The sequence below is a fragment of the Furipterus horrens genome, unplaced genomic scaffold, assembly GCF_987537825.1.
Source record: "Furipterus horrens unplaced genomic scaffold, mFurHor1.1.pri manual_scaffold_2, whole genome shotgun sequence".
Lineage (NCBI taxonomy): Eukaryota > Metazoa > Chordata > Mammalia > Chiroptera > Furipteridae > Furipterus > Furipterus horrens.
The window spans coordinates 171,896,075-171,922,770 of NW_028327172.1; the positions used below are offsets into that span (position 1 = coordinate 171,896,075).

Sequence of the window (26,696 nt, forward strand, 5' to 3'; positions counted from 1 at the left end):
ATTAAGAGATATTATTAAACTTTTAAACTTACTCTTTTTTCCCTGTGAAAGTAATTTGTACTCATTTTGGCAAATAGAAACAATGTATAGTTATATAAAGTAAAATAGAAAGTCATCATCTTTCAACTACCCCTCTCCAGTACCACCCTCTAGAGGTAGTCACTGGTAAGCCTTTGATTTGTATCTTTAGTCTTTTTTCTGTAGTACTACAAATAGATTCACATAAGGGTGGCCTTCCCCTATAAATGGGAGAAATGGTATGCAATGTGCCTTTTTTCCTCCTACCAAATGTAAATTATGAGCATTGCCCCAAATATATATTTAGAATACTTTTCATGGCTGCCTATTATTGTATGAATGTATATTGTTAATTTGTCCCCATCATTTGATAGATTTACCTTTTCTTCTGTTTATTGCCATTATAATTAATTTTACACTGAAAGTTATTGAACCTATATATTCTCAGTATAGATACTCATAAAGAATAAATTCTTAGGATAAGCAGTTTATAATTTTCATAGGAGGCTTTCAAATTACCTTTTCAGAAATGTAAATATTTATACCTATAGCAGTATAAGAAACAACTTATTTCCAGTACTTATGCTGATACATGATATCTTTTTTATTTTTGCCAGATTAATTAACAAAACATGTTATTTTTAGATTTTTTAAAATGATTATGAAGCTAAGCTATGTATCTTAATCATTCACCATTTTTAAAGTCAGATTTATATCATCATTTTGATCTTGATGCTTTAAAAATATTCTCTTTACAATGATTTAAATATGATCTTGATCAAACAGTGAATTAAGCTATATGTCTTCAAATTTTATGGTCTCCCAGTTTCCATATGATAAAATGACATCATGTGATAACTTTTATCCACAGTAAATTCCAGTGTTATCATTTGCCTTTATTGATCCTTTAACAGTTAAGAGAAGAAAGCCGGAGGCTGGCTTTGGCTGCCAAAAGAGAAAAGAGAAAGGAGAAAAGGAGAAAGAAAAAGGAAGAACAAAGAAGAAAACTAGAAGAAATTGAAGCCAAAAATAAAGAGAACTTTGAACTCCAAGCTGCTCAAGAAAAAGAAAAGCATAAAGTTGAAGGTATTTTCTTTTAAAACCATCTAATTTTTTTCATATAATATATTCTGTTGAAAATTATATTTTTAAAATATCAGTAACTTAGGTAAAAATAGATTTCTAAGCTATTAAGCCCTTAAAGTATGTATATGCTATTTTCATTTATAGCCCTCTCCCTAGCTTTTTATTATTAAGAATTTCAAACCTACAGACAAATTGAAAGAATGATACACTTCACCTAGATTTTTAAAATAAATATTTTACCATATTTACTACTTTTTCTCTAAATGTGTATATAGATATTTTTCTAGGCCATCTGAATATAAATTACAGGCATTTTGATATTGTACCTATAAAGTTTCAATATCTGACATTTGCTTACATGATCATAATACCTAAAATATTTAACAATAATTTGATAATATCATCTACAATCCAGACCATGCTCAGATTTTTTTCTCAAATGAGGGAATTATTTTTAACTAGGTTCTAACTAAAAGATTATTTGAGATGAGAATATTGTGAGCAGGAACCATTGCTACTAAGCCACCAAATATGTATGCAGTGCATGTGTGCATGTGTTTTGTTCATTTCTCCCTAATTCAGCCTTTTATTTTGAAAAAAAAAAAAAATTAAGAAATGTTTAAGGATTAGTATGATAAACACCTGAATATCACCTAGATTCTTATAACATTTTGGCACATTTGTTTTGTTTATCTTCTTTCTTCTCTTTATTTTTGAACAGTCTGCATGTAAGATGTATGCATCATGTGAAATCACCCCTTAATACTTAAGTATGTATTTCCCAGAAAAACAATGTTCTTTTACTTGTCCACAATTACATTATTACACCTAGGAAATGTGATTATGTAAAATACATGAGATACAGTATATATTCATGTTTCTAAGATAATTCCTTATAACTGCCTGCTATGCATTGTTTAGGATTTAGGGACAGAGAATAAATCAGTCATACCCATCTCATTACTAATGAATGCTGGAGTGACTGGTAACTATGTCTGATAGTAGCAATGTAACTCCTGGGTTTATTTTTCTTGCAGTGCTTAAAGCTAAATATATTCTAAGAATTCTTAGAATTTGCTGATTCATTATTACTACTTTTACAGATGAGCCTGAAGTCTTGACAGAGCCTCCAAGTGCCACAACCACTACTACCATAGGTATATCTGCAACCTGGACAACTTTGGCAGGTTCCCATGGTAAAAGAAATAATACCATAACTACAACCAGTTCAAAGAGGAAAAACAGGAAAAATAAAATTACTCCAGAAAACGTTCAAATTATATTTGATGATCCACTACCAATTTCATACAGTCAGCCAGAGAAGGTGAACGGAGGAGAGTCAAAAAGTAGCAGCACCAGCGAGAGTGGGGACAGCGATAACATGAGGATTTCCAGCTGCAGCGATGAAAGTAGTAACAGCAATAGCAGCCGAAAGAGTGACAATCATTCATCTGCTGTGGTCACCACCACTGTGACCAACAAGAAACAGCCATCAGTTCTGGTTACATTTCCAAAAGAGGAGAGAAAATCTGTTTCTGGCAAGGCTTCAATAAAGTTAGTTCCAATTTTTATTTGTACTATTCACAGTATCGTCATGAAATGCTTTGTTGGTGAATATTTTGATAAAGCAATCAAATAAAGAATGGGAGAATAAGGATTTGCCTTTGTGCTAAAGAAGGCACAATTTCATTTGATTTAAAGACTAAGCTACTTTTTAGATTTTTGTATTAATGAGAGATTAAATTATTTTTACTATGTAACTTACTCATTTTGGTTGTTAAACTTAGCCCATGAAAAATATTGATTGTAGTTTCTCAGGTATTATTATTATAACTCATCTTGGCCAACTTTGACCCTAGATACTATCTTTTTAAATATTGGCTTTTCAATAAAGTGAAAAATAAATTCTTATTTTGCTCACCATATTTGTTCCAAAAATAAAGGAATAAAATGATCTAACTTATGTCTCTATCACTTAAAAATTCTACATCTGTTCTATATTGAATGTACTTTTCCTCCTTCTGTTAAAGATTGTCAGAGACTGTCAGTGAAGTAACCAGTAATTCTCTATCCACTTGCACAAAATCGGGTCCATCTCCCCTTTCCTCTCCAAATGGGAAGTTAACAGTAGCAAGTCCTAAGCGTGGACAAAAGAGGGAAGAAGGATGGAAAGAAGTTGTAAGAAGGTGAGTAATTGTTTACCTGATTGTTTTTCCTCATTCTTTTTATGTGCTGTATTTCATAGTGAAGTGTGGTTTATTACCTTATAATTAAATTCCTCCAAGTATTCCAAAGGTTGCAAGCTGGTGGCCCAAGGCTGAATCTAGCTAACAGAAACAACCTACATCATATTTTAGATGGAAAAAAAAAGTATATGTTAATACTCCTAAAATTGGGAGCTTTTACATAAAAAGATGACTGGTTTTGGTAGAGAACCAATTTTAAGTTTTTTACGGTGGTAGTGTTTTGTTCAGGTTTGTAATTTCAGAGCCTGTATAATATCTACTACATGCTTACAACTATTTGAAGGATGAATAAATATTGGTTTTTAATTATTATGGTCTTTAAATTACAGGATACCTTTATTTCAATGATTTTAGGAATAAAATAGTATTATATTTTGCTTGGGATTTTTTAAACTAATGTATATCAAAAAGTAAGACAGTATTCCTGAAACTAAAAGGTGTGGAGTCGTTATAAGCCTAGAAAGGATATGATTCATTATAAATCTTTGATAATCAATTTTAAAGAACTCCCCAGAAATTCCATCTAAAAATTAAATTTGTGATTATTTTAAATAAGAACTGTTTTTATCTCTTTGTCTCATACATACACACTGACTTATTCACGTACACTACTGAACTAATTGAAATCACAGTATCAGACTGCTCTCTATACAAAAGAAAGGTAATTCAATTTTTCTACATGCATTTTATATTGTGATACACAAAGATAGTTCCAATTAATTTGAAAATAATAATCATTGACTCATTATTATTCCCTTTTGGGAAGGAGGAATTGTCAAGTAACTTAATTATGTATATAAAGGGTAGGGATCATACCTTACTTTTTATAAATATAACATTTTAATTTAATATTTAATCACTAATTCTAAATAATTGTTCATTAAAGCATAATCGGCTCATTCTCTTTATTGAGAGCTACTGTATTTTAGAAGTATTTTTTAGTTTAGACTTGTCAGAATTTGTTTCTTCCTTTCCTGAATCTGAATGTATTTTGCAAGTGTTAGATGTGTTTTGCTTTTTTGAAATTCTAGTGGGCTTTTCTTTTTTCTCACACTGCTTAACATCTTTTTAGTGAATTTCCATATCTAGATAATTTTAATGCCTCTGGAAGAATGAAGGAAAACAATAAATTTTGACTATCATCCTTTCAGTTATATATTAAGAATAAAAAGAAGGATGTGTATCAATCACACATGTGCCCACAAGAATTCATTGTTGACTCCTTGGGCTGAATTAGATACCCCCACCACTGTGTGTTTAGTATATCCTATTAAAGCTATTATAGTTTTCTAAATTGGTGTCTACATAATGGATATACATGTGGCAGGAACCCATGTCTCTCATTTCCTATTCTGTTTGCATTAGCACAGTGCACGTCTGCATAGTATGTACTTTACAGATATTTATGAAGGATAACAGTCTAAAAAGCAAACAATCTTTGGTAAATGAGAGGTGAAGCTATGGTAAAGCTTTATCTTTTCCCCTCTATTCTCTTCCCCCCTTCCTCTCCCACTCCTCTTCCTTTCTTTTCCTCTCTTCCTATTTCCTGTCATTCCTGTTGCCTTTTATGACCTAGAGTGAGAATAGATAGAAGACATTTATTCAACAATAATTTATTCTGTATTTTCAGTAACATATTTTAGTAATACTCTTTCCTCTTATTTTAATCAAAACTACTGAGACTAATGATCTATTTTAATATATCTTTTCAACTTTTAAACAGGTCAAAGAAAGTATCTGTTCCATCAACTGTGATATCCAGAGTGATCGGAAGAGGAGGCTGTAATATTAATGCTATTCGGGAGTTCACGGGTGCACACATAGATATTGATAAGCAGAAAGACAAGACAGGAGACCGGATAATAACTATAAGGCAAAACTTTGTCTCTTATGTTTTCTTCCTTTGTGTTTTATTGCACTATAGCTTAATGAAATATAAGCATTTGAGTTTGCAATGGAACTTTGTATATAATAGCATACTTTTTTTAAATGGGAATTCGAGAAGATAAATTTTATAGTTTTTTCTCTGATTTATATGCTCTTCTGAAGTATTTTAAAGGGCTTTAAAGGAATTTTTTGTATGTGTGGCAAAGGTTTGGATTATCTTTTCCTTACATAACCTGTTCATATGACATAGACTTTTTAAGAAGGAATGTCTCTAACACATTTTAAGCAGTAGGTTTCCATCCTTCTCTTAAATTAGCATTTGAGCTTTGTTATTCTGAGATTGTGTCCTTAGAATATGAACTCAGTAATAGATTTAAACCTGAAGTGAATATTTGTCTTGAATTGAATAGGTCTTTGCCTGAATACTGTTAAAATAAAGATGATATTCTAAGAAATTAAAAGTTTGGTTATGAGAGCCAGGTGCCTCTGATAGTTACATAGCTTACCTCAAAAGGAAGGAGGATGCATTTTGTACTTAGTCTCCTCTCCTGTCTTGTTTTCCCTCTCCTGGGACAGGTGGGTAGTCAGCCTGCCTTATCTAGAGCAGAGGAAAGCAGATATCCTTTCTAAGTAATTTCCCCTTTAGGGTTTCCATAACGCTTTCCTTGCAATCAAATATTTTCCTGAAGATCCAACACTTTGGTTTGACCTTACGGTTATTGTTGGCATTATCAGGATTCTTCTCATTTTGAGATATCATTTCAGAAGGATTATAACATCATTCTAGTAGAGAAACCACTAATAAATATATTATAGATGGGGTCATCATAGGTACCAGGATTTAAAAACTGTTTCCTAGTTGTATTGTTTTCCGTGCTTTTTTGTGTTGCTTTTAGTATACAGTAACATTATGAATTAAAGTAGCTTTTAAGTGCAGTGGATTTTCTGACTGTAATGTATTTTACAGTAGAAAAATTATTTCTTAGTCTAAGGAAACAATAGTAACATGGGTTTCTGGAAAATAAATCACTTATTCCTTTGAAAAATATAGTGGCATGTTAGGACAGTTACGGCTTTTTTTTGCAGAATACCTCAAGCGTAGTCAGAAAAATGCTGCTTAACTTTGGTTGTTGTTCTCTGTGTGTATGTGTATACATATATGCCAATGAATTTGGGCTTTATGTAATAAAAATAGACATTTTTTTGTCAACTTACAGGGGTGGCACTGAATCAACAAGACAAGCAACTCAGTTGATCAATGCTCTGATCAAGGATCCAGACAAAGAAATTGATGAACTTATTCCAAAGAATCGTTTGAAAAGCTCCTCAGCAAATTCCAAAATAGGGTTATCAGCACCTACCACCACTGCTGCTAACAGTTCCTTGATGGGAATTAAAATGACGACTGTAGCTCTGTCATCAACATCTCAAACTGCCACAGCACTCACTGTGCCTGCAATTTCTTCTGCATCTACTCACAAAACCATTAAGAACCCAGTGAATAATGTGAGGCCTGGTTTTCCAGTTTCTCTTCCATTAGCATATCCTCCTCCACAGTTTGCACATGCTTTGCTTGCTGCACAGACTTTCCAGCAGATCCGTCCACCAAGGTTGCCCATGACCCACTTTGGAGGTACTTTCCCACCAGCTCAATCTACTTGGGGTCCTTTTCCTGTCAGGCCTTTGAGCCCTGCCAGAGCTACTAACTCGCCTAAGCCTCACATGGTGCCTCGCCATAGCAATCAGAATAGCAGTGGTTCTCAGGTGAATTCAGCAGGTTCTTTAACTTCAAGTCCAACAACAACAACCAGTTCATCAGCTTCAACGGTGCCTGGTACATCTACAAATGGCAGTCCCAGTTCACCTTCTGTCAGGAGGCAGCTTTTTGTCACGGTTGTGAAGACATCCAATGCCACCACCACCACAGTCACAACCACAGCAAGCAACAACAGTACTGCACCCACAAATGCCACATACCCTATGCCTACTGCCAAAGAACACTACCCAGTATCATCCCCATCTTCCCCATCACCACCAGCCCAGCCAGGAGGGATTTCTAGAAACAGCCCTTTGGATTGTGGAACAGCATCTCCAAATAAAGGGGCAGCTTCCTCTGAACAGGAAGCAGGTAGTCCACCTGTAGTAGAAACAGCAAATAGTAGACCTTCAAACAGCAGCAGTTCTTCTGGGAGTTCATCAGTTCATTCTGCTCAGCAACAACCTCCAGGATCTGCTTCTCAGGAGCCAAGACCACCTCTTCAGCAGTCTCAGGTTCCTCCCCCGGAAGTGAGAATGACTGTTCCTCCTTTAGCAACAACAAGTTCTGCTCCAGTGGCAGCGCCTTCTACTGCCCCAGTGACTTACCCTATGCCTCAGACGCAAATGGGATGCTCCCAGCCTGCTCCTAAAATGGAAACCCCTGCTATTAGACCTCCCTCTCATGGCACACCTGCCCCTCACAAGAATCCAGCTCCAGTGCAAAATTCATCTGTTGCAGTCCTCAGTGTCAATCACATTAAAAGACCTCACAGTGTTCCCTCTTCTGTTCAGCTACCTTCAACCTTAAGTACACAAAGTGCTTGTCAAAATTCAGTACATCCAGCAAATAAGCCCATTGCTCCCAATTTCAGTGCGCCCTTACCATTTGGGCCCTTTAGCACGTTGTTTGAAAACAGCCCTACTTCTGCTCATGCCTTCTGGGGAGGATCTGTTGTTTCATCTCAGTCAGCACCAGAATCTATGCTATCAGGAAAATCCTCATATTTGCCAAATTCAGATCCTTTACATCAGTCTGATACTTCCAAAGCTCCAGGTTTTAGACCACCATTACAGAGACCCGCTCCAAGTCCCTCAGGTAAGTTTGTATTTTCTGGCATTCTGCAGCTGCTCATTTACACAAGTGATGTGAAAATTCCTAGTCACTTTCTAATATTTTTACTCTGACTGGGTCAGATGAACAGAGATTGCTGTATGCATGTAATGCAAGTGCTTTAGTCTTTTCAAAAGTACAGTGGATTTTATTTTAAATTTCCTATAAATAAATTTATCAGCTATATTTTTCTCCCAAAGTAAAAAAAGTTTTATATTTTAATATAAGATAGTATCATCAAATTTAGCTTTTATTTCAAATAAAATATTAATATAATTAAAAGAATTTTAAAATTTGATTAATTTGAGTGTCTTTTTAAAATGAGAAAAATATACAGGTACATAGTTTAATAGGGTAGCCACTAACCATATGTGCTATTTAAATTAAAGTTATATGAAATTGAAGATTTGTTTTCATCAAGCTGGTTATATTTCTTTTTAATGTTTTTCCTGTTTCATTGAAGTATAATTGACATATGTTACTGTATAACGTTAAGGTGTATAGCATAATGGTTTGACTTACATATATTGTGGATTGATTGCTGCAGTTGAGTGAGCATACATCATTTCAGATAGGTACACTAAAAAGAAGAACCAAAACAAATTACTTTCCCTGTGATGAGAATTCTTAGAATTTACTCTCTAACAACTTTCATATATATTATTTACCGATGTTAACTAGTCATCCCTAGTACTTATATACAGGAAGTCTGTACCTTTAGCCACCTTCCTTTATTTTCCCCTCTCACCACCACCCAAAATTTAACCTCTTTTTCTAAATTTGGTTTTCAAATTCCACATGTAAGTGAGATTCACAGTATTTGTCTTTTTCTTTCTGACTTACTTCACTTAGCATAATGCCCTTAAGGTCAAACCATGTTGTCAAAAATAGCAGGATTTTCTTTTTTATGGCTGAATAATATTCCACTGTGTGTGTTTTATATATATATACATATATCTCACAGCCTCTTTATATATGTATCTCACATCTCCCAGATGGACACTTAGGTTGTTTCTATATCTTGGCTATTGTGAAAATGCTGCTATGAACAGGAAGTGCATTATCTTTTTTTGTTTCCTTCGGATATATTTCAAATAATGGAACTGGTGGATCTATATGGTAGTTCTATTTTCAATTTTTTGAGGATCATCCATGCTATTTTCCTTAGTGGCTATCAATGGGCCATATTTCAAGTGCAAAATAAGCACATATCTCTCGTGGCTACCGTATTGGCCAGTACAGACATTGAACACATATATTTTCATAGAAAGTTCTGTTAGTGCTGATAGTTACAGAGTATATTTGAAGTGATTGCTTTATTACTTTGAAAGAATTTTAGATGTATAGAAGAGTTTTTCTATAATTACTGCAGCTTCCCCTAATGTAAACATCTTATGTAATCATGGTACATTTATTAAAACTAAGAAATTGATATTTGTAGAATATAATTAACTAAACTTCAGGCCTTATTCAGATTCCATCAGTATTTTTTTCTGTTGCAGTGTCTAATCCAGGATACCAACTTGCATTTAGATCTATGCATTATAATGTGAACATTTCAAGCAATTAAAGATAATCCATGCTAGTGATACACAAAACCTATGGTCCGTGGGCCAAATATGACTAGCTGCCTGTTTTGCATATGTAATTTTTACAAACTGAGATATAGCATTGCGTAAGATTTTTAAAATATATTTTTAAATGTTTTAAAGAATAATATTAGTGATACAAAAGGAAGAAATTCAGATTTTAGTGTTAAAAAGTTTTGTTGAAACACGGCCATACCCATTCATTTTAATATTGTTATAGCTGCTCTCCTGCTCTAATGATAGCCCCAAAATAGTTATTATTTAGCCCTCTACAGAAATGTTGCCAACCTGAACTGTGTTACTAAAGATGTGACATTCTGTAACAAGAAATTTCTGAAATTAATAGGAACTGAATGCTATTTTTACCTATTTCTATAACATGTAACTTACTGGGTAGCCCAAAAAGTCTGTATGGTTTTTTCCATTTTCACCAATACTTTATTGATTTGAATATTTTGAGTATGTCAGCTGTCTCCTGTGTGGTGTAACATTGATTGTTCTCAATTAATATCTCGATTTGATCGATGTCAACTTCAGCTGGTCTACTCAACCTTGAAGCATCGTGAAGCAAATCTCCACCACAAAACTTGACAAACCACTTTCGACACACTGGACCGCACCTTATCCATACACTGCACAAATCTTTTTTTGCATTTCAGTTCAATCTTACCTTTCTTGAAATAATAAAGCATAACATGCTGAAAATGTTTTTCTTCCATTTTCAATATTAATATGCCAAAAAAATTAACCAATTTTGATAACTTTTTTAAAAATGCACACTGATATGACACCTGTCACAATACAGTCTAACAAAATTGCTTCAAATGAAGTTAAAGTCAACTAAGCACTACTCGAGCCATCGTATGGAAAAAACTGACTGAATTTTTTTAGCCAACCCAGTATAATGTAATTACATCAGTAGATATTTCTTTGCTTGGGGTTTGTTGAAATATTTATGTGTACTTTCAAAAAACAAAATAGTATAATCTATGAGGAGGAACCAAAGAAAACTGGAATTATCTTCTAGAGGACAGGCCCCTTATAGTATAGGCTTCCCCTGCTAGGTGAGTGTTTTAGAAACCCATCTGTATCAACGTACCAGCTGGCATTGTTGTGAGAGGCTGCATTCAGCTTCAGTGAATTTTGTTTTAAGACTGTCAACATGTTTGCCCATTTCATGATGGGTGATTTACAAGCACACTTGCCCACACCGCACTGAGTGTTCAGCAATTTTTGACCAAAAACATCATGACACCCGTGCCCTAGCCTTGCTATTCACCAGATCTCACCCCTCACCCCAAGCAAATTATTTTTGTTTCCATCGATGAAAAATGTTCTCAGAGGAAAACGTTTTGCTGATGTGGATAAGGTGAAACAAAAAACAACAGAACCATTAAAAGACATCAAAATCGATGAGTTCAAAAATTGTTCTGAGCAGGAAAAAAACGTTCTGATAGGTGTATTGCATCAAATGGAGAGTACTTTGAAGGTGGCTTAAGTTTCAACGTGTAAGAATAAATACACAATTTTTAACAAATAAATTCCAGTTTTGGGGGTCCCCTTTCATCAAATTTAATTATTTGTTTGTTTGTGTATTTATTTTTAGAGAGAGGGGAAAGGAGAAAGAGAGGGAGAGAAACATCACTGTGTGGTTACCTCTCACTCTTGCCCTCAACTGGGGACCTGACGTGCAACCTAGTAATGTGCCCTGACTGGGAATCGAACCAGCGACACTTGGCTCGCAGGCCAATGCTCAGTCCACTCAAATTTAATTTTAAAAGATCATATAATCATGTAGTGGAAGTGCTTTTATATTTATTTTATGATTGGAATTTAGTGATAATGCTTCACCTTTCAAAACAAAATTGAAGTGCTGTTTTGAGGAAGACTAAAATTAAGATTTAGAGAAAAAGGAAATACATTCTTATTTTGTGAAAAGATACAGTAAACTCTGTAAGGGAGGTGAGAGTTAGGGGGTATACAGTTGAGAGCCAAAATTAAGGTCTTTCAGAGTTCACTCAATTGAGGTCAAAACAGGCATGTTTGCCTTTACAACTACTGCACTATTACTGCACCCAAGAAAACTAATACAATTCAGTAATGGCACCCAATATACAGTAACTTCATCCCAAATTTATTTTTTATGCCTGTGTGTTTTTGTTTTTGTTTTCCTTTTGATCCAAGATTAAATCAACATTCACACATTGCTTTTGGCTGTTATATCTCTTTACTCTTCTAATTCTAAAACACCTTACTACCTCCCTTTGTTCTTCTAGAAATTTGAATCCTTTGAAGATTCCAGTTGTCATAAAAAATGTCCCCCATTTCAGATTCACCTGTTTCTTCAATCCGTGATTACATTCAGGTCAAACATTTCTGGCAGAAACATCAGATAGGTGGTGTTTTTTTGTTTGTTTGATTTTTTTTTTTGCTTTATGTTTCTTTCTTTTTTGTTTTAATCATTTTATTTATTTATTTTTAGAGAAGGGAAGGGAGGGAAAAGAAAGGGAGAGAAACATCAGTGTGAGAGAAAAGATCAATTGCCTCTCATAGGTGCCCCAACTGGGCACCTGGCCTGCAACCCAGACATAGGCCTTGACCTGGAGTTGAACCAGTGACCTTTCATTTTTCAGGAGGATGCCCAACCTACTGAGCCACGCTGGTTAGGGGGATAGGTGGTGTTTTAGACCTCACACTGCATTACATCAGGAGGCAATGACAGATTGTGTCACTGTTGTATGTACAAAGAATGGCCACTTAGTAAAGCTGATCATCAGATCTCTCTGTTGGGGAAATATAGCTACGGGCTTTTCTTTTTCTTTATAGTTTTCTTTTTAAGACTTTATTAATTTTGTATAGCACTTTTTAGGTTCAAAGAAAATTGAGAGAAAAGTACAGATTTCCTATATACACATGTCCTCACAAAGGCATAGCCTCTCCCATCAACATCCCCCACCAGACAGGTACATTGTTACAATTGAGGAACCTACATTAACATATACATAGCAAAGTCCTTAGTTTATATTAGGGTTCACTCTTGGTGAGGTATATTCTGTGGGTTAAGTCCTCTGTGTTTTACTATTCATTCTTACTCCCCCTTAAGCTTTCTAAAGATAAAATTTTTATGCAGCTCCTTGGCCATTAAACCTATTTAAATTCCAATGTTGATATTAAAGCTTCATGTATTTATAATTAATAAAATATCAAATATTAAAATTCTATTTTCCTTGATAATAATTTTTTATAGTTATGATTATAAAATAAAGGTGGAAATGGTGAGTTAATGGACAGAGAATAAGCAAGGAGACTTTTTAATCTAAAATAATTTTGGTCAGGTACTCTTGGAATTTTAAGTTTTTCTAAGTTTTTCTTGGGGTGGGGTAACTTATAAATTATGGTTATCTTTTACATTATAGGTATTGTCAATATGGACTCACCATATGGTTCTGTAACACCTTCTTCTACACATTTGGGAAACTTTGCCTCAAACCTTTCAGGAGGTCAAATGTATGGACCTGGAGCACCCCTTGGAGGAGCACCTGCAGCTGCTAACTTTAACAGACAGCATTTTTCCCCACTTAGTTTGTTGACCCCGTGTTCATCAGCATCAAATGGTGAGTATTATACACTATAATTTCATAAGAAGATTTTGCTTATGCTTCCTTAAAAACAAAGAGATTTGAGTATTTCAAAGTTTGGAATTTTAAACTTTTAAACCTTACCATAATACTATAAAAGTGTAATTGTATTCATGGCAATCTCTGAAACTAGGGAGCATTTCAATAGAATTTCCAGGTTTCTAAATTACTGAAATCAACCTTAGTAAGTTATATCAAACCTAGAATATTTTATTGAAGTTTATTTCTAAGAGGGATCATTTGTTGAGGGGGAGAGGGGAGAGGGGAACCCTTATTGTATCACCTATTGATTTACCTTTACTTTTAGTTTTATTTGAGAATACAACTACAAGGAAAAATATTTCTAACCTTAAAAGTATAAATATCACATGCTTTTTGTCCACCTTTAAATGTCATTTACTACATTAATAGGACAACTATGAGATGTGTATTTTTAACTGTAGTCAGACTTTGGATGCAGTCATTAGATTTTCAAACTAAGGAGAGCAGCCATAAATAGGACTTTGACTCATATTAAGAGAATTCTGTAGTAAGGTTATTGGGTTTTTGTGTTTGTGATTTTCAGTTTTTTTTTTTTTTTTTTGGCGAGGATAAAAACATCAAATTGCTTTCTCCTTGAGGAAATTGCGATAAGAACTGTTTTTTTTAAACTATGAATTTCTTTCTGAGAGTGTTAGAACCCAGTTAATATAGCCTGGTTAACTGAATTAAATAGTAAAAACAAACAAAAACATAAATAAAGATTAAAGAGGTGTGTATTAGAGTACTTTACCAGTTAAAGTATGAAGTAAGTTGTGAATTTACATGCTGTGTATAGTTTGTGTGTGTTTGTGTGTTTGTCAAATGAGGACTATCACAAAGAATATTAATTACCCTTACACAAATGTTCCTAAATGAGAAGAAATGGTTTAAGAAAGAACTCAAAGTGATTGTGATAGAAACATGCCAGAAATAATGTAAGAAATATGAAAATAATGTACACTTTGGGGAAAAGACAGACTTCAGACATCTTCAGTTCTACTTAGGATATTTGTTTCTTAATACTATTGTGGATAAGCAATTCTAACACTGTATGAGATGCACTGTAGGACTGAGCAAATGAATAAGTATATGATGATGATGATGTGATCTAGTTATTCTGTTCATTTACGCAGAATGTCGGAAGGTTACAGTTTTTCTTTGCTTTTGTTTCTGGAAGGATACAGGAACGGAAAGAGAAACTAGGTCATTTACAGAGAGGTTAGGGCAGGCTTCCAGAAAAGGGCCTGGGGGAAGGAAGGTAAGGTTCATTCATCCTTCCTTCTGACCATCCTGCCTGCCTGCCTGCCTGCGTTTCTGCCTTCTTCCTTTGACTTTGTCTTTGTTTTAGTTGTTCTAGGTTAATTTTTCACAGGTATGTAATTGTGCCCTTTTTTAACACATAGTTTAAAAAACAATAAACAAAACTTTGTTTATTCCTTGTGTTTACAGCAGCTTGTGTCCCTTATAGTTCAATTTAGTTTTTTCTGGAGTCTTCTTTCATTTCTAGTACGTCCCTGAATTTTGTCATCTTGTTTCCAGTTTTACTAATTCAGAATTATGCTGTTCTTTCATACTTCTTTTTCTTATGGCTCACTTTGAAATTTTAGATAATAGCTTCTTTTTAATGTGCTTTTGGAATATTAAAATATAGCTTTCTTTCTGTCATGCTTTTATTGTCTACAAGATGTTATGGGCTCATATCTTTTATTTCATATAACTTTCTGTGGAATTTGGCTGCAATTCTGTTGTTTTGCAGTTTTAAATTAAATTAATTTTCCTGAACTTATACAAAGCATATGTGGATCAGAGTATTGTGGTGCCAGAATTCCCTCTTTTAGGGAAATGTGCAAAAATATGGCCTTATACTTGATTGAATCTGCTGGTTTTGTTGTCCTTACCCACCCACCGTTACCACATGTGCTCCACTCTTGACTGGAAGTTCTCTTTGCTTCTGTTGTTCCTTTATCAGTTTGGAATCGGTTCCCAGACATGTCTTATCACTGGGGGGCTTTATCCTGGAAGAACGCTTCAGCAGGTACTTTTGATTCATAAGGCTCAGACTGCACCAGCTTTTTCAGACCTTATTGTGAATCCCTTACAATCACCCAAACTTAGGCAGAGCTCTTCCAGTTTCATCTGCTGTTCTCTTTGGCTTGGCCTGCTTTTCTGTCAGTACTTTTGATTATTTTATGGTTATCACATGCTCCTCTTCTTAGGTCTGGAGAGTTGCTTCCTTCCTCACAAATGCTGATACTATATGAGCCTTAGAGCTGTTGGTGATTTGTCCCCATTCACTTGTATTTGTGGACTCATCAGGATACCTCATCTTTTGTTTCAGATGTTAACCTTGGGTGGTGGTGGTGATTCTGGTTTTGCAAACTTATTGGCCTTTTTTTTTTTTTCTTTTTTTTTATGTGAGGGTTTGGGAAGAATCAAAACCTGTGCTGCTGCTGCCCCCAAAATTCTAGAAATCCTCTTTTACCAGTATAATTTTAAGGTGAATTTTCAAATATTTGTAATTACTTTAAAGACACTTATGTGTCTTTTCCATTTCCTTTTGCTTTGTTAAAAGTAAATACTGCCAAGTAATGCTAGTAGATCTATGATCATAGGAGGTATACTTTAATTTGTTATTAGAGGATAACCATTTTGTTGGTTTACTTTTACAGATAATAAGCCCATCACGTTTTGTGTTGTTGTTCCACAATAATACCAATATCTGTATAATAAGATATGATTTATGAAGGACTTTCACATTCTTCTTAGTTACTGGTCACTACAACTCATTGATAGATGGTATTATTAACTTAACCAAAAATAGACCTCTGCAAGTGCTAGTAAGACGAATTTGATCTCCACAGTACTTTCCAGTCCGTAAGATTCTAAACTATGTATCAGAAGTCTTTTTTTAAACATATTCAGGCTAATAATATTACTGAATTTTCTTTGTCTTCCAAATTCCCAGATAAGTACCTTGGAAAATAGAAACACTCTGCTTTCATGTCTGTGTGCATGCGTGTGTGCAGAAAGAGATTTTTTTTAAGTTTCTTTCATTGTATTTTTTCTATTACCATTTAACCTCCTTACACCCATCTCCTCCCTGCAATCACCACACTGTTGTCCATGTCTACGAGTCCTTTTTCTTCGATCTCTCCAGCCCCTAACTTCTCCCCATGACCCCCAATAGCTGTCATTCTGCTCTTTGTCCCTGTTTTGCTTGTTGATATTTCACATGTAAGTGAAATCATACGGTATTTGTCTTTCTCTGACTTATTTCACTTAGCATAATATTCTCCAGGTCCATCCATACTGTCACAAAAGGGTAAATTTTTCTTCTTCTTTATGGCTGAGTAGTATTCCATTGTGTAAATGTCCCAAAGTTGTTTTATCCACTCATCTACTGATGGTCACTTAGGCTGCTTCCATATCTTGGCAATAGTAAATAATGCTGCAGTGAACATAGGAGTGCTTTTGTTCTTTCAAATTAGTGTTTTGTGTTCCTTCAGATATATTCTCAGAAGTGGGATTGCTTGGTCAAAGGGCAGATCCATTTTTAATTTTTTGAGGTTTCTCCATATTGCTTTCCACAATGGCTGCACCAGTCTGCATTCCCACCAACAATGCAAAAGAGTTTCCCTTTCTCCACATTCTCACCAGCACTTGTTTGTTGATTCATTGATGACAGCCATTCTGACAGGTGAGACACGGTATCTCACTGTAGTTTTAATTTGCATCTCTGATAATTAGTGACATTGAGCATATTTTCATATATCTGTTGACCATCTATATGTCTTCTTTGGTGAACTGTCTCTTCAGGTCCTTTGCTCATTTTTTAATCCGTTGTTTTTTTGGTGTTGAATTTTTTAAGTACTTTGTAAATTTTGGATATTAACCCCTTGTTGGATGTATTGGCAAATATGTTCTCCCATTCTGTGGGTTGTCTTTATTTTGTTGATGATTTCCTTTGCTGTGCAAAACCATTTTAGTTTAATGTAATCACATTTGGTTTTTGTTTTTTTGTTTCCTTTTTTTCCCTTGCCTGGGGAGATATAGCTGATAAAAAATTGCTACAAACTATGTCTGAGACTTTGCTGCCTTTGTTTTCTTCTAGGATTTTTATAGTTTGGGGTCTAATATTTAAGTCTAACATAAAGAGAGTCATTGATCTGCTGCAATATTTCAAGCACAATTGGATCATCTGTGTTGACCTTAAAATGGTCTGCTTCCTTCTTGGACAGCAACGTGGATACACCAAGTATCCCTGTTTTCTTTGTATGTGGGACAGCAGAGCTCATGAGAAGCATTGGGTGGAGTCAAATTGGCCTCCAAGATCTGACCTCAAATCTGGTGATCCAAACATTCTGCATGAGCCACTTATTGACAGAAAGCACATTATATTCCCACCTCTGCACATAAAACTGTGTCTCATGATACAATTTGTTAAAGCTTTGTCAACTGAAGGAGACTGTTTCAAGTATCTCATTTTGGCATTTCCTAGCCTGTCATTTGAATAGATAAAATACCTTAATATGTAAGTTTGGTAGCAGAACTTTACTACTTGTACACAATTTGACTTACAGTAACAATATATAGCCTTTATGTGAATAAAATAATTCTAAATAAAAAAAAAATAATAATAATAATAATAATAATATTTAAGTCTAATCCATTTTGAATTTATTCTTGTGTGTGGTCTAGTTTAATTTTTCTGCATGTATCAGTCCAATTTTCCCAACACTGTTTATGGAGTAAACTGTCTTAAACCCATTATATGTGCTTGCTTCCTGTGTCAAATATTGACTATAAGTTGTGAGTTTATTTCTGGGTTCTCTTACTCTGTTTCACTGTTCTGTGTGTCTGTTTTTATGCCAGTACCATGCTGTTTTGATTATTATGGCCTTATAGTATAGTTCTTTCTCAGGATCACTGTTGCTATGTGGGGCCTTTTGTGGCTCCATATAAATTTATGAAATATTTGTTATAGTTTTGTGAAATATGTCATTAGAATCTTGATAGGAATTGTGCTGAATCTATAGATTGCTTTGGGTAGTATTGGCATTTTAATGATGTTAATTCTTTCTACCCATGAAAACAGTTTGTGCTTCCACTTACTTGTATCTTCTTCAGTTTCTTTCTTGAGTAGTTAATAATTTTCCGTGTACAGGTCTTTTTTATCCTTGGTTAGGTTTATTCCTAGGTATTTTATTCTTTTTAAAGCAATCGTGAATGGGCTTGTTTTTCTTAATTTCCTTTTCTGTTACTTTATTATTGGCATATAAAAATGCAGCTGATGAAAAACAAAAACAAAAAAAAAAGGAAAAAAATAAAATAAAAATAAAAATGCAGCTGATTTCTGGATATTAATTTTGTATCCTGCTACTTTGCTGAATTCATTTATCAGTTCTTCTAGTTTCTTGGTAGAGTCTTCAGGGTTCTCTATGTACAATATCATGTCATCTATAAATAAAGAAAGTTTTACTTCTTCCTTTCCTGTTTGGATGCCTTTTATTTCTTCTTCTTTTCTGATTGTTGTGGCTAGGACTTCTAGTAATGTGTTGAATAAGAGAGGTGAAAGCAGACATCCCTGTCTTGTTCTTGGTCTTAAGGGGAATGCTTGTAGTTTTTGCCTGTTGAGTATGAATACTGGCAGTGGGTTTGCTGTGTATGGCCTTTATTATGTTTAGATATGTTCCCTCTATTCCCACTTTGCTGAGAGTTTTTATTATAAATGGGTGCTGGATTTTATTAAATGGTTTTCTGTATCTGTTGATACAATCATGTGGTTTTTATCCTTCATTTTGTTCATGTGGTAAATCACATTTATTGATTGTGAATGTTGTACCAACCTTGCATTCCTGGAATAAATCCCACTTGATCATGGTGTATGATCTTTTTGATGTATTCAGCCTGCTAATATTTCGTTGAGGATTTTAGCCAGTATGTTCATTAGGGATATTGGCCTGTAATTTTCTTTTTTTGTAGTGTCTTTATCTGGCTTTGGAATTAGGGTAATGCTGGCCTCATAAAATAAGCCTGGGAGCTTTCCCTCCTCTTGAATTTTTTGAGATAGTTGGAGAAGGAGAGGTGTTAGTCTTCCTGGAATGTTTGGTAAAAATCACCTATGAAGCCATCCTGTCCAGGGCTTTTGTTTTTTGGGAGTTTTCTGATTACTACTTCAATTTCATAAGGTGTAATCTGTCTATTTAGATTTTCTTGATTCTTCCTGATTTAGTTTTGTAACATTGTATGCTTCTAGGAGTTTATTCATTTCGTCCTGGTTGTCCAGTTTGTTGGCATATAATTGTCTGTAATATTTTCAGTCTTTGTATTTTTTTTATGTCAGTTGTTATTTCACCTTTTCATTTCTGATTTTATTTATTTGGGTCTTCTCTTTTTTTCTTGATGAGTGTGGTTAAAGGTTTGCCAATCTTGTTTACTTTCCAAAGAACCAACTCTTTTGTATCGTGGCTTTTAAACTCTGTTTTATTCATTTCTACTTTGATCTCTGTTATTTCCTTCTTTCTGCTCACTTTGGGCTTTGTTGTTATTTTTCCTTTTAAGTGTTAAGTTAAATTATTTGATTGAGCTTTCTCTTATTTTTTAAGATAGGCCTATAATGCTATGAATTTCCCTCTTAGCATTAGATTTTGGATTGTTGTGTCCTCATTTTCATTTGTTTCAAGGTATCTTTTGATTTCTTCATTAACCTCACTGTTGACCTATTCATTGTTTAATAACATTATATAGCCTCCATGTGTATTTTTCAGTGTTCTTCTTGTGATTGATTTCTAGTTTCACACATTGTGGTCAGAGAAGATGCTTGATATGATTTCAGTCTTCTTGAATTCATTGAAACTTGTTTGTGTCCTAACATGTGGTCTATCCTAGAAAATGTTTTCTGTGCACTGAAAAGTATGTATATTATTCTGTATTGGGGTAAAATGCTCTGAAGATATCAATTAGATCTATTTGATCTAGTGTGTCATTTAAGGCCACTGTCTCCTTGTTGTTTTTATGTCTAGAAGATCTATCCATTGAAGACAGTGGGGTGTTAAAATCCCCTACTATGACTGTTATTTTTGTCAGTCTCTCCTTTTATGTCCATCAAGATTTGTTTTACATAGTTACGTGCTCTCATGTTGGGTGCATACATGTTTACTAGGGTTATATCCTCTTGTTGGATTGTTCCTTTTATCATTATGTAGTGTCCTTCTTACTATAGCAGCCTTGGTTTTAAAGTCTATTTTGTTGTATGTAACTATTGCTACCCCAGCATTTTTCTTTTTTTAATTCATTTTTAGAGAGAGAAGGGAGGAAGAAAGACAGGGTGAGAAACATCAGTGTGTGGTTGCCTCTTGCTTGCCCCCAACTGGGGACCTGGCCTGCAACCCAGGCATGTGCCCTGACTGGGAATCGAACCTGAACCTACGATCCTTTGGTTCTCAGGCCGACGCTCAATCCACTGAGCTACACCAGCCAGGGCGCTACCCCAGCTTTTTTATTGCCATTTTATTTTTAAAATATTTTCCTCTGTTTTTTTTTTTTTCTCCTCTTCCTCCTCCTCTCCCCACCTCCTCTCCCCCACCCTCTCCTTAAAGCAGGCCCTTTAACATTTGTTGCAGTACTGGTTAGGTATTAGTAAACTCTAGCTTTCTCTTGTCTGGGAAGCTTTTTATTTCTCCTTCTATTTTAAATGATAGCCTTGCTGAGTAAAGTAGCCTTTTCTTGTAGGTCCTTGAATATTTCATGCCAAACCCTTCTGACGTTTCTGTTGAGAAATCAGATGACAGTCTAATTGGAGCTCCCTTGTAGGTACTACCTGCTTTTATCTTGTGACTTTTAGGATTCTCTTCTTGTTTTTAAGCCTTGCCATTTTAATTATGATGTGTCTTGATGTAGGCCTCTTTGGGACCATCTTGTTTGGGACTCTCTGTGCTTCCTGGACTTGTGTGTCTTTTCTTTCATCAGACTAGGGAAGTTTTTGGTCATCATTTCTTCAAATAGGTTTTTGATTCCTTGCTCACTCTCTTCTCTTTCTGATATTCCCATGATGTCGATTGTTACACTTTGTGTTGCCCCAAAAGTTTCTTAATCTCTCCTCATTTTTTAAAATATTTTTTCATTCTGCTGCTCTATTTGGGTAGTTTTTTCCACCTTGTCTTCCAAATTTCCAATTTGATCCTCTGCTTCATCTAACCTACTGTATATTCCTTCCAGTGTATTGTTTATTTCAGTTATTCCATTCTTTATTTCTGATTGATCCTTTTTTATTGTTTCTGTCTTTTTTCATGCTGTTGATCCTTATAATCCTTAAACTCTATATCTGATAAATTGCTTACCTCCCTTTCATTTAGTTCTACTTCTGGAGGATTCTCTTGTTTCATTTGGAGCCCATTTTTCTGTCTTTCCATTTTGGCTGCCTCTTTGTGTTTGTTTCTATGTATTAGGTAGATCTGCAAAGACTGGTCGAGCCTTTGTCAGACACTGCCTGTGACTGTCCCTTAGCAACCTTTTGGGTCTATCAGCAATCCACAGTTTTGGCTCCCTCTCCTGGGCCTGAGTGTGTGTAGAAAGAACCAAGCTGTGCACCAACACTGGCTTTTACCAGTACTGGGCCCAGGGGAGGTAAGCTAAAGTCTCTGAGCTCCCAGAGATCCGCCTTATTGTTAAACTTAATCACTGAGATGACCTCCAGCTGTACTCCTCAGCAGCCCTGCGGAAGAACCTCAGGGTGGGACACAGTAATTCCTGTGAGCGAGGCTATTACTTCCCCTGAGGCAGATGCCACTTAGAAGGGAATGCTCTGCCTGAGAAAGATGGCTCCTGCAGTATGGAGAATGACTCACCACAGGAATACTGGCAGCTGTTCCTTCAGTTCTCTCCCCAGAGCCACCAACTCGAGACCTCCTCAAGCGGCTCTGGTCCACTCTGCCCTCCCTCTAGGGCAGCCCAGCATAAGTGGGTGCTAATGAAATTTTGTATGTCAGCTGTTTAAGAGGCTCTGTGCATCTCTAGCCCTCTCTCCCTGGCTGACAGAGACCCTGCTGCTTTTCACATCTGGATGTTATCTGGGTTCCTTTCCTAGCTTGGTACTGTAGGCTGGGGAGCCCAGCTTGGGGTTTAGCCCCCACACTTCTCAGGGGGACCCCCTCTGGCCACCGAAGTATTCCTCCGGGACTTCAGCTGCTGCCCGTTGGAGCCTAGCCAGCCCTCTCCTGCCTCCTCCGCACTCCCTGCCAGTCACATTGTGGTGAAGTGGTTTTTTCTGTCTGTCCTTGGTTATAAGGCTTCTTTCCAGCTCATGTTCAGTTGGAGGTTTGTGCAGCTTCCACTTACTCCTCCACCATCTTGGATCCATTAGATAGATTTTTGCAAATTTATTAACTATCAGAATCCTTTAGTTAATACAGACACATACAGTATGCAATAAAAGAAAGTTGGGTAATGAGGCATAGCCTTCTCTTGGCTTTTTCATTTTTTGAATTACAGTTTACGTTCAATGTTATTTTGTATTAGTTTCAGGTATATAGTCTAGTGTGTTTGTATTTTATAAGCATACTAAGATTCTGTTTTGTCCTGATTTTAAGAAACTTTTTTTTTTTTCCTTTAGCTAGCTTTTTTAGACTTGCTAGATACTTGAATCCCTTTTTTTTTTTCCATCATAATATATCAAGGGACAGGTATTCCAAGGAATACAGTTTGGGAATTGCCTATATATGCATGATTGTCCCCACTTCCGCTTTGTTGTTGTTTGTTTTAATTTATTGTCTTCTCATTGCTCTGGTATATTTTACTCAGTGTCAAGGATTAATTTATTTAAATATTAATTAATTTAATGGTTTATTACATATGTAGTTGCAGCATTCACATCTTTACATTTGATGATCAAATACCTAAATTGAAAATTTTTGAGCCAGATTTAAAAAATGACTACAAAGTCATGGAACTTTAATCAAATTTTAATTTGTTTAATTTATTATTTAAATATTATTCTTATTTTTCTTCAGAATGCGTATTTAAGATATCTTTAGAATTTAAGATTTAGTTTTATAAAATTATATGCTCTATAGATCATATGTATACTATTTCAAAGTATCTTTTCTCTAGATTCTCCTGCACAGTCAGTATCCTCTGGAGTTCGTGCACCTTCTCCTGCCCCATCATCAGTACCTTTAGGGTCAGAAAAGCCCAGCAACGTCTCTCAGGACAGAAAAGTTCCAGTCCCTATCGGGACTGAACGTTCTGCACGTATCAGGCAAACTGGAACTTCAGCTCCATCCGTTATTGGGAGTAATTTGTCCACATCAGTAGGGCATAGTGGCATCTGGTCCTTTGAAGGGATTGGTGGCAATCAAGGTATGATACATTATCCTGCTTACAGGAAATTAAGTTTATGCATTTAACTAATATATTGTAAGCAGTGTTTAACAGTCATAGTCATTCTTAAAAGATCGGTATTCATATCTCTTTGTTTTAACTAATCACTTTTATTTAAGAGTTCAGAAAATTTATTGTTCCCATGTGATCTTCCTTCGAATTTATCATTGCTTTTTCAAAATAGTCTAATATAAGCATTTTTTCTTCATTTCATATTAAGTAGTTGTTAATATTTCCTTTGGGGCTTTGTAGCATTTATCTTCACTTTTTTCCTTTGTAACACAAAGTTTTAATATAATTACCTACAAACATGGAAATACTGAATTAAATGTAAAAAGTAGATCATTATTCTGAAAGAATTCAGAATTTATTGTGGAAAATATTAGAAATATTTATAAATATTTTATTTTCCTGCCTTCTGATTTTAAATATCACCTTTTTTTTTCTTTTTTTTCCCTCTGCCTCTTTGTTCTTCCCTCAGACAAAGTAGACTGGTGTAACCCTGGGATGGGAAATCCTATGATTCATAGGCCAATGTCTGATCCAGGAGTGTTTTCACAGCATCAAGCAATGGAGCGCGAGAGTACAGGAATTGTAACTCCTTCTGGTACATTCCATCAGCATGTTCCTGCAGGATACATGGACTTTCCTAAAGTTGGGGTAATGGTGATTTAAATAAACATTTTTATTATTTCCATTTTTTTTTCCTATTAAATGATTCTGGGCTTTTTTGGCCTACAGTTATAGGTCAAAATCTGACTAAAATGTAAATATATTTATAAATCCTCATTTTTGTCTCAGTTGTTTAGAGAAATGTTTTTTTTGACAAAATATTTTGGATATAGTAGGCTTACGTGTATAATCTAATGCTAGAATAAATCATATAATGGAAAATAAATTTTAGATTACCTAGATAACTTACACTTTTCCAAAATGAGGTTAAGTTTCAAATATCAGTTTAAAGGCTATTGATTATATTGGGAAAAGCAGTGACTTGAATGTGCATAATATTTGTTTTCTTTTTTTAAGGGTATGCCTTTTTCTGTGTATGGGAATGCAATGATTCCTCCAGTAGCACCTATTCCTGATGGAGCTGGAGGACCCATATTTAATGGCCCTCATGCTGCAGACCCCTCTTGGAACTCCCTGATAAAGATGGTGTCAAGCTCCACAGAAAATAATGGCCCTCAAACGGTAAGACTGATCATTCAGTGAACATTTATGTAGTGTTTGTCAGATGCCAAGACAAACAGGGTACAGATAAATGATGGTAGAGAAAGTATGGTGAATATGGCGGTTGAGGAAATTGAGGGAAATTTAATATAGCTGAAATGTAGCAGAGGGATGTAGACGATGGTACCAGAGGTGTTGTGGTTTGGGGCTAAAATGATGAAAGGTATACTGTATTTCAGTGGGCAGCAGATGGTAAGCAGACATTTTTTAAGTTGTAAAGTGTTATAATTTTATACATGAAAATTTACTAGTGTTAGAAAAAGGGCCATTTAGAGGTTATTTATTGAAAGAATCACAAATGGCAAAACCGTGTATAACTGCAAATTCACAGATATATCTGTATATTATAGCATTTTTTGGTGTATGTTTAATATCTTTAACTCATTTTCCTTCCACAGTTATAAGTCTTTATGTACCCAGGTAATGGTTTTTTAGAAATGGTGATAAATCTTGTTTGAGAGATAAGAGGAAAGGCAAGGAAACAACAGGTAGAAGTGATTTATCATTGCTTTTCTTCATTGTTTCTAAGTATGTTGCAAATTAAATGAGATTTAGCTATTTTAGTTCATAGCTAGAGTTTTAGTTTAATCAAGTATGTGTTGAATATGTATTTAATAAAATGCACATTCTTTATTCATAGGTGTGGACTGGACCCTGGGCACCTCACATGAACAGTGTGCATATGAACCAGCTTGGCTGATGAGGATCAGCTGTTAGCCTGCAGATTCCTTTTCATTCAGAGGAAATCACAAGTGGCCGAAAAAAAAATTTATGCTCCCAAATCATTCTACTGATGTGCTTGACTGAAGTGTGTAGGCTTTTTGCAGAAGAACTTACTAACTGACCTATTTTCTGTGAACATTTGTGACTGCCCATTCCCCATCATCATCCATTTTACCTTAGTTAGCATTTTTCTTATCATTTTTCTTTTTTTCTCTCCCTTCTTCCCTTTGGACATAACTTTCTGTTGAAGCTGTTCTTTGGCTGGTTGGTATTAGTACTGTAAACTGCTTCTGAGCAAACACAGAAATTTAGCAAAATTATGTAAACTTGATCCTGAAGTTTTAGAATGGCAAATAAATGTACAATTGTTTACATAACAGAAAAGGCTAAGCAGAAAGTAAATTTCAGTATGTCAGTATAGAGGCTCTACTTTATGTAGACTTAAATTAATGTGAGATATGTACCTTCATACTCAGAAATCTGGATGTCTTCTTCATACATTAAACTATTAATAAGCATAACTTTTCTGCTTGTGTAATTTAAGTATAAAGTAAAACAATGGGCATTATCAGTGGATGTTTCCTGACATTGGCTTTTTAAATACCCACCTTGCTCCCTTTTGAATTTGTTTGCAGCAAAGCGCATATAGAAGAAATTTATCACTTTTCTATGTCCTTTTACAACCTTGTCACACTTAAAACTAATACACACTTCACTCTTTCTTCTCTCCTTCCCTTTTACCACTAATACCAGTAAAATTCTCCTGCTGATCATGAAATAATTTGTAAACATTTGTAATCTAATGGATGCTACAGAGACATGGAGCACCTTCATCATTGCCTGTGGTTTCTTCTAACCATAAAATGTTTAGCTTTTCTGAGAATTTAAAAAGCCACCACTGGTTCCCAGTCAGCATATACAACTCTTAATGTATTGTTTATTATAAAACAATTAAGTGTACTATTTTATAATGGATAATATTGATTCTTAACACTGGCTTTCTAGTCAT

The 26,696-nt window shown here is 34.9% G+C and overlaps 1 protein-coding gene across 4 annotated transcripts in view; it reads left to right on the forward strand.

The window, feature by feature from the left end:
- ANKRD17 (ankyrin repeat domain 17) overlaps nt 1-26,335 on the forward strand; it is a 150,750-nt gene extending 124,415 nt beyond the window's left edge. For 2 of the 4 annotated variants that reach the window (XM_090266776.1, XM_090266777.1), the window contains 10 exons: nt 933-1,104; nt 2,208-2,658; nt 3,135-3,290; nt 5,074-5,223; nt 6,455-8,091; nt 13,112-13,309; nt 23,462-23,710; nt 24,213-24,391; nt 24,761-24,925; nt 25,605-26,335. In XM_090266776.1, coding sequence (XP_090122902.1) covers nt 933-1,104; nt 2,208-2,658; nt 3,135-3,290; nt 5,074-5,223; nt 6,455-8,091; nt 13,112-13,309; nt 23,462-23,710; nt 24,213-24,391; nt 24,761-24,925; nt 25,605-25,664 — 3,417 coding nt within the window. In that variant the 3' untranslated portion in view covers nt 25,665-26,335. Of the gene's footprint in view, nt 1-932; nt 1,105-2,207; nt 2,659-3,134; nt 3,291-5,073; nt 5,224-6,454; nt 8,092-13,111; nt 13,310-23,461; nt 23,711-24,212; nt 24,392-24,760 lie in introns of all 4 variants that reach the window. The other 2 variants (XM_090266774.1, XM_090266775.1) reach the window with 1 other exon arrangement.
- The last annotated feature ends 361 nt before the right edge of the window (nt 26,336-26,696 follow it).